Here is an 8,418-nt window from a genome sequence, read left to right as displayed (position 1 = left end):
ACACAGAAAACCTTATGTGAAATATTTGGTTTCCCTCTTGCATCTTACAAAAAAATTGAAAGACAACTTCCATATTGAATGCAATATTAAAACTAAATTTAATTGTGTTATGTGAGTCATTTATCATTAGGATAGATGACTCACATAACATAATTAAATTTAGGATTCATTTCTTTATGTTCACATATACAGAGGTATAAAACTGTCCTTCTGATATTCCAACTGATCAGAATCTTTAGAATTCTTATTGATCAAACATATTTTTTGCTGAACTGTTAGAAATAAGACATTTACTGTAGTTTTAGGAACAACAGACTGATGAATGACTTCCAACCTTACTGTACAGCACAGAGCACAGAGGGACAATATATGTAATCAATATATGATGCAGAATGAACAAGTAACAACTGTGAGCTGAGTCTGAGGCTCATGCAGGACATTTCATAGTGAGGTGTCTTTGGTTGGATTATTCAAACATTTACATCAAAGCACCAAACTCATTTCTCACAGATGAAGGTCTTAGAAACATGATGACCAAAATTATATCCAGGTGACTGTGTCCATTTCCCATCTCTGTCACAGCAGACTCCATAGTAACCATAACTGGGAATCGCATATCCTTCTGCCAAGAACCTGTCAGAGAGATCAAATCTGATATTAAACTGGACTAAACTCATAACTATTGTCACATTCATAGAAATATGAGTCTCTTTTGGAATATTTCCAATATTTCCTGTATTTCTTTCCCAGGTTTCTCGCCCACTTTCCCTCCTTTAGACTTTTCTCTGAGAATCATCATGCACACTAAAACAGCTTTCAAGCTTTGATGAATATGAAATCTTCCTGCTGTAAAAATGGAGAATAAAAAGAAGTCAGAGCTGACTTTCTGCTGTTTGAAACGGTTTTGTCAGCTGTTTACAGACATCACTTTGAAATGTGTGTCTATCAGGTCATATTTACTGAAGCTTCTTCCTTCATATGTTCTGAAGTTTTACAAACACCAAAGAAGAAGAGACAGGAATTCTCTGAAACAGTTTTTGTTCTGTGAGAAAAGAAACATTACAGCACAAAAAACATGAAGACAAATTGAACAAAGTGAAATGTGTCGGTCGCTGCTTTGAACATTTTTCAATCCTGATTTCTTCAAACTGACTTGTTGTAACTGAACGTCATCACAGACTGCAGATGAAGAGAGTTCAAGCACAGCTGTTCATTCAAAGAAGGATTTCTGCTTTTCTTTACATTCAGTTTGTGGGGCTGTTGGAAAATAGCTCAACTCATGTATTGCTGATCTATCTTCCAAAACATCAATGTTTCACTTCTAAATAATAACTCTGGAATAGAAACAAACTAATGTCTCACGTTTCTGTCAGCGCTGATCCGTCCACCCATTCCCATTCATATCGTCCTGATGGGTTGTTGGCTGTCAGACCAATCCAGGACTCTCCTCTCATGTTCAGTTCATTGATAAATTCCTGTTTGAGAAGAGACATAAATATTGTCTCCAGTCATAATTCAGCACTTCTGTTGTTGTAACATCATCTTGTGAATCTGTCTGAAGGAAGAATAAATGTGATGAAACTTTTCTTCCATTGTGCAGAAATCGGAACGAAATCCATCAGAGTGGAGACAGGAAGCAGGTCACAGACTGACAGCAGGTCAAAAACACAAGTAACAGACGACTGTCAGTTCCATCAAAGATCACACAGACATGAACAAACACACCCACCTGTTCCTCTTTGCTGTTTATCATCACCAGATCAGCTCCTTTATCCTGACAGTCGCTCCTGCTCTCAGACCAACTTTTCCACTGAGTGGATTTAAAGTAACAGCTGCTTCCAAATCTCGTCCATCGATCAGGACACTTCTCTTAAAGCCAAACACATGTTTTAAAGACAGACTTTGTGTCATGTTGTATCACATTAATAAGATCTCTGATTTCAGTCTGTAGTCAAAAATCTTTGGTTCCTGTCATTTTCCCTGTAAATCCTTCATTTAAACTCAGGTTTTCTCTGTTATTCATAATTAACTGAATGTCATCACAGACTGCAGATGAAGAGAGTTCAAGCACAGCTGTTCATTCAAAGAAGGATTTCTGCTTTTCTTTACATTCAGTTTGTGGGGCTGTTGGAAAATAGCTCAGCTCATGTATTGCTGATCTATCTTCCAAAACATCAATGTTTCACTTCTAAATAATAACTCTGGAATAGAAACAAACTAATGTCTCACGTTTGTGTCAGCGCTGATCCGTCCACCCATTCCCATTTAGATCCTCCTGATGACTGTTTGGCTCTCAGACCAATCCAGGACTCTCCTCTCATGTTCAGTTCATTGAGAAATTCCTGTTTGAGAAGAGACAAAAATATTGTCTCCAGTCATAATTCAGCACTTCTGTTGTCGTAACATCATCTTGTGAATCTGTCTGAAGGAAGAATAAATGTGATGAAACTTTTCTTCCATTGTGCAGAAATCAGAAAGAAATCCATCAGAGTGGAGACAGGAAGCAGGTCACAGACTGACAGCAGGTCAAAAACACAAGTAACAGATGACTGTCAGTTCCATCAAAGATCACACAGACATGAACAAACACACCCACCTGTTCCTCTTTGCTGTTTATCATCACCAGATCAGCTCCTTTATCCTGACAGTCTCTCCTGCTGTCAGACCAAGTTTTCCTCTCAGTGGATTTAAAGTAACAGCTGCTTCCAAATCTCGTCCATCGATCAGGACACTTCTCTTAAAGTCAAACACATGTTTTAAAGACAGACTTTGTGTCATGTTGTATCACATTATTAAGATCTCTGATTTCAGTCTTTAGTCAAAAATCTTTGGTTTCTGTCATTTTCCCTGTAAATCCTTCATTTAAACTCAGGTTTTCTCTCTTATTCATAATTAACTGAAACTTTATACAGAAAAACTGTTACACAGCATCAAACATTTAGGATTCAAAATAAAGACACAATCAGGTTATCACTGTGTAACACTGATGTTTTCTATTAGTTATTCAAACTTTATTACCTTCTATCTTCTCCTTCAGCTTCTTCACTTCTTCCTGTAGCTGACTGTGGTTTTTACTCAGTTTATCATAACTGCTCTGTAACTGACTGTTACTCCAACCAACTGAAATATTTCAGTGAAACCAAAATAAAATAAAATGAGTGAAACATTGAACAGAAATAATCTTCTTCCTCTGCATTGTCAAATATATCAATAAGAGTCAGAAACTTGTGCAGCCATTGTTCTTTAACATGTCCTGTGGGTGGAGCTGTTAGAACTACAGGAAATCTGATGAGCTAAATACGTATCAACTGTGAACAAAAACCACTGACAAGATTCAAAATAATTGTGCTTCAGTGTGGAGGAAGAAGCTGAAGAATCAAACAGCATTTTTACACCTGTAGTCAGAGATGTTCTCTATATGCTGTGAAAGAATAGATTCTGACTCATGTGACATGTGCCTGTTCTCACTGAAAATATGTCTTTTTACATTCAGTTAAAGCTGCTCTGAGGCTTCAACACTTCCTCTTTCTGATTAATTATAATTAATAAATGGTTCTTCTTGCAGCTTCCAGGAACTCCTGTTACAGTTTTTCCTGCTTTCAGATGTCCTTTTGCAGGGGTCTCTGTCCTCACATCATAGCCACCGTGTTCAACACTCGATTTCATCGCCATCAAACATTACAGCACGATTCACTTTCTAATTTTGAACTCCAGCTGTTTGAGTTACACCTGAACTCTGCTGCGCCTTTGTTGTGTGCCCTCACATACTGTCCTCCCAAGCTTTATAAGGATTTTATCAAAGAGTTTTCAGATTTTATGGCTCGAATTGTTCTTTAATTCGACAGTTTTTTAATCCTTAGCTTAGGATATTAACATCCATGTCTGCTGTGACTCTAAACTTCTGGTCAAGGACTTTTTAAATATTATTGACTCTTTTAACCTGACCCAGTGGGTTACCGGTCCCACGCATGAAAAAGGTCACACACTGGACTTGGTGCTTTCCCACGGGCTGGATGTGTGCATTACAGAAATATCTGAGTTGCGTATCTCCTTTCATTTTCCTATGTTGTTCACTCTAACGCTGCACTGCTCGGTAGATAAGCCTTGTGCCCCAGCGTGCAAAAAGCGAGCGCTTAATGCTCTAACAGCGCCCGCTTTTTCTGCTGCCTTCATGGACTCTGGAACAATGAACTCCAACTGTAAAAGTGTTGAGGACCTTTCGGACATTCTTCATTCTACCTGCACTGAGGTCTTGGGCTCTATTGCTCTGTTCAGGACTGTGCACGCTAAGCAATTATCAGAGCCATGGTTGAATGAACATACGCGCTCCCTTAGACGTGACTATAAACGCGCCGGAAGGAGATGGAAAAAGGACAGATTGCACGTTTCTCTACAGATTTTAAGGACTCGTCTTTCTGCTTACCAAGAAGCTGTAAAAACTGCAAAGACACAGTTTGTCTCAAACTTAGTGTCAGTAAACAGTCACAGGTCTCAGATCATCAAAACGCCCCTCTGATTATCTCCCCCCAAGCTTGCTTAAAAACACTTTTAATACTGTTGGGCCTTTATCCTGAGATTAATTAATACGTCCCTTGCTACAGGCTGCATCCCATCATGCTTTAAACAAGCTGTAGTTCAGCCTCTTCTTAAAAAACATGTCTCCTACAGGGTCCAATTTAAACTTTTACTTTTTGTTATTAAGTCGCTTTATGCCCGAGCCCCTTCTTACCTGTCTGAGCTCCTTTCTGTTTATGGTCCAGGAAAAACTATGAGGTCTAGCTCAAAATTAATGCTGTCCATCCCACGGACGAATCGCAAATCTCGCGGTGCTAGAGCCTTCTCTGTGGCAGGTCCCAGACTTTGGAATAGTCTCCCCCTAAATATTGGATCTGCACAAACACTTGATCAATTTAAATCACTACTAAAGACACATTTTTATGCCCTGGCTTTTAACACACTATGACCCAAACATTTTGGTCATATTTTATTAGTCCTAGTTATTGTTTTAATTCTTTTATTGTCCTATCATTGTTTTACATTGTTATTATTGTTTTACATTATTTCTTTTTAATGGCATTTTTGTATTGTTGAGCACTTTGTGCAGCATCGTCTGTCTTATAAATTTGACCTTGACCTTGACCAGGGCAGAAGGTCAGCTGAAGATCATCAACAGATTTTAAACTGACTGCACCTGCATCAGTCTGCAGCAGATGCTGCTGCCTGTCTGCTTTGTTGATATAATCACAGAATCACTGTGTTGAGTGAAGAGTTTGAAGGAACAACAAGAACATTCACTCCACCTCCACAACACACACAAGATATGAGCCAGGAATCATGCACACATACACACACCTGCTAATCAGTGCTAAGTAACAGACTCATGAAATACTAGAAGCTCAGTCAGCAAAACAAACTTGTTGGTCAGGCTGTAGCACACAGCAGCTCATATTATTGATCAGAGAATTTAAAATGCCACCGTACAGTTTTTATGAAGAGGGAAACTATCCTTAGAGACCAAAACTCATTTAGTCCTGAATGCAAACATGTTTTTAATGCTGGAAAAGTGCTCATTTTAACATGGGAGTCTGTGGGGACTGACTCACTTTCAGCATCAGCCTCCAGTGGTCATTAAAGGAACTGCAGTTTTTGGTGCTTCTGTGTTGGCTTCATGTACTTCCTGTATTTGCTGTGGCAGAAGGACACGTTCTGGTTGTGAAGCTGCATGTTTGTTGGCTGCTGGGATTCAGTATCAGTCATACATTCATTTGCAGGAGAAGTTCAGAGGTTGTATCTTATCTTACAGGATATGGACAGGATGATGATACCAGCTAACATCAGGAGGCACAGCACTCTTAGAGCCAGTGTAGCACATCTGAAAGAGCCCTTCTGGACTGAAGGAGGACTCTGAGTCTGTGGTCCTGTTAGAAAGCAGTGTGGATGTTGGTTTGTGCTTATTTCCTGTCACTCTGTGTTTAATAGACCTGTGGTTGTGGTTGTATCAGCTTAGCTTCATAAGAATCGGTTGCCAAAATCAAGGAAATATAACATCTGCACTGTGACCAAAGTGCCTGAATGAATTTCCTGTTCACAGAGCTCTACAAACCAACGTGGGGAAAAAACGTAAACGACAAAGGTTCATACAGCACATGGAGAAACAGATGTTTGATGGGCTGCAGTTATTTAGCATTAAAAGCTGACTGTAACAACCTGAAAGTACATTTAGATTTATAATAGACTTACATCCTTCCTGTGACTGAAAATGATCATAACTATCTCTGAAATCATCTGTATTCTCGCAGATATTCACCTCCCTCTGCTCCCACTCTGCTCCGTCCTCCTTTCTGCTGTATCTCACCTTCGTTGATAGATCTGGTTTGGCATAAATATCTGAGGACATCTTGAGAGGACTGAGATGCTGAGCAGGAGTTTAAACTGTCCTCTAACAGTCCTGCAGTACTAACCCTGGTAGATATCGAGCTGTTCTGTTCTGTTCTTGTCCAGCCTGCTCTCTGCTTTCAGACAGGAAGAAGTTTTGAGGAAGTGGCAGCATGTAAGGAAACACAGACCCTGTGATTAATTTGCATAAAAATTCATGACAGTTGGTTCGACCCAGGAAATGTTATTTTGTCAGTTACAGTTTGTTTTCTTTCTGTTGCGTTATAGAGAAACAAACTGTTGAACTGTTGAGGTTCATACAGTCGATGTGGAAAGTTTGAACCACGTCTCAGTCACTCTTTAGATGAACAACAATTTATATTTCACTTCACTGCTGACCGAGGATTTACTAAAGAACAAGATGTTTGTGTTCATTTATTTGTGTTTTTTTTTCCCTTTTTAGTTCATTCACTAACTTTTCCTTTCATTTCTACATTTTGCACTTTCAGGAAAACTGATGCAGTTCAGCTTTTTCTCATGTTTCGTTTGATTTTCAGAGCAATACAGAAGTGTTTGAAAAAGTGTCCAACATAAGGAGGAAAAGTGACATCACCAGGAAATACTCTTTGTTGTTCGGCTGTCCAGGTTAACACACCTCTGCATCATTACATGGGAGTCGGGTACTCGGCCTCTGGATTTGTAAAACTGTGCTGGTGGGTTCAAACCTCAGGAGATCACACTCCTCAGCCTCCCTGAGAAGGTTTGTGTCAGAATATTGAAGGAGACACTTCATCCATTTGTCAAATGGGGGTGACCGTGGTTCAGGGGGTTGGGACACTCTTCTTGTAACCGGAAGGTTGCTGGTTGTGTCCTTGGGAAAGACACTTCACCTACCGCCTACTGATGGTGCGATACGGCAGCCTTGCTTCTGTCCCAGTATCACTGATACTGTCCCAGTCTGCCCCAGGACAGCTGTGGCTACAACTGTAGCTGCCTCCACCAGTGTGTGACTGTGAGAGTGAATGAATAGTGGAATTGTAAAGCGCTTTGAGTGCCTAGAAAAGTGCCTAATAAATGCGATCCATTATTATTATCATTATTAAATCTCAACTTCAGGAGCAACAATGTGGTTTCCATCCTGGTCATGCAGCACTGGACGAGCTCTTCATTCTCTCCAGGATGTTTGGGAGTTTTGTCGTCCAGCTTACTGTAGGTTGTAGGTCAGTTGAAGTTGAGTGTGAAGTGGTTGGGATGACAATTAGCACCTTCATGTCTGAGGCTGTGGTTCTCAGCTGGAAAAGGCTTTGTGCCTGTTTAAGGTTGGAAATTAGTTTCTTCCTCAAGTCAAGAAGTTAAGGAATCCTGGAATTTTGTTCACGAGTGAGAAAAGAAAGCAGCAGGATGTTAAAAGCCAGATTGGTGCAGTGATCCTGTCTGTTGGGGTGAAGAGAGAGCTGAGCATGAAAGTGAAAGTGCTGCTGATTTATCAGATGAGCTACATTCTTACCTTCACCTCAGTAATGACCACAAGCTGTGAGTACTGACTGAAAGAGTGAGATACAAGCGGTTGAAACAAGCTCCTACCAAAAGGTGTCTGTGGGCTCAGAGCTGGAGCTCCTCCACACTGAAAGCACCTGACTAGGATTACACCTGTGTGCTACTTAGGTGAGGTGTTTGAGGTTTGTCCAACTGGGAGGACACACGTTGTCTTAATCATTCAATTCAATTTGATTTCTACAGCTCCAAATCACAGCGACAGTCTCAAGGTGCTTTATGCTGTGAGGTAGACCCTACAATAACATTATGGTAACAAGTTTGCTGTTTGTGTGTTTTTCAGTGAAGTAGGAGAAACACTGCAGTGTGGGAACAGGAACTAAACACAATCAGGTCTGCAGCATCAAATCATTTCACTTCAAATGTTCAAAATCAAACATCTAACATATTGGAATCAAATTCCTCACAGCGTGTCATGATTCCCGCCACAGTCAGCAGATACAGCACTCCCAGGTTCACTTCAAAAGCTCTGAACCAGCTTCTTCTCAC

The 8,418-nt window shown here is 40.2% G+C and overlaps 1 protein-coding gene across 1 annotated transcript; it reads right to left on the bottom strand.

The window, feature by feature from the left end:
* Nucleotides 1-247: 247 nt before the first annotated feature.
* LOC109200423 (CD209 antigen-like protein E) lies at nt 248-3,130 on the bottom strand (the record flags this gene model as incomplete). Its single annotated transcript, XM_025904974.1, has 4 exons — nt 248-633; nt 1,363-1,475; nt 2,597-2,736; nt 3,019-3,130. Coding segments are annotated over 4 exons (501 nt in total), but the record flags the coding sequence as incomplete, so codon positions are not given.
* Between the last annotated feature and the right edge of the window lie 5,288 nt (nt 3,131-8,418).

The sequence above is a fragment of the Oreochromis niloticus genome, unplaced genomic scaffold (assembly GCF_001858045.2).
Source record: "Oreochromis niloticus isolate F11D_XX unplaced genomic scaffold, O_niloticus_UMD_NMBU tig00007887_pilon, whole genome shotgun sequence".
NCBI lineage: Eukaryota > Metazoa > Chordata > Actinopteri > Cichliformes > Cichlidae > Oreochromis > Oreochromis niloticus.
Note: the sequence above shows the minus strand (reverse complement) of the source record. Positions and strands in the feature narration are given on the sequence as shown.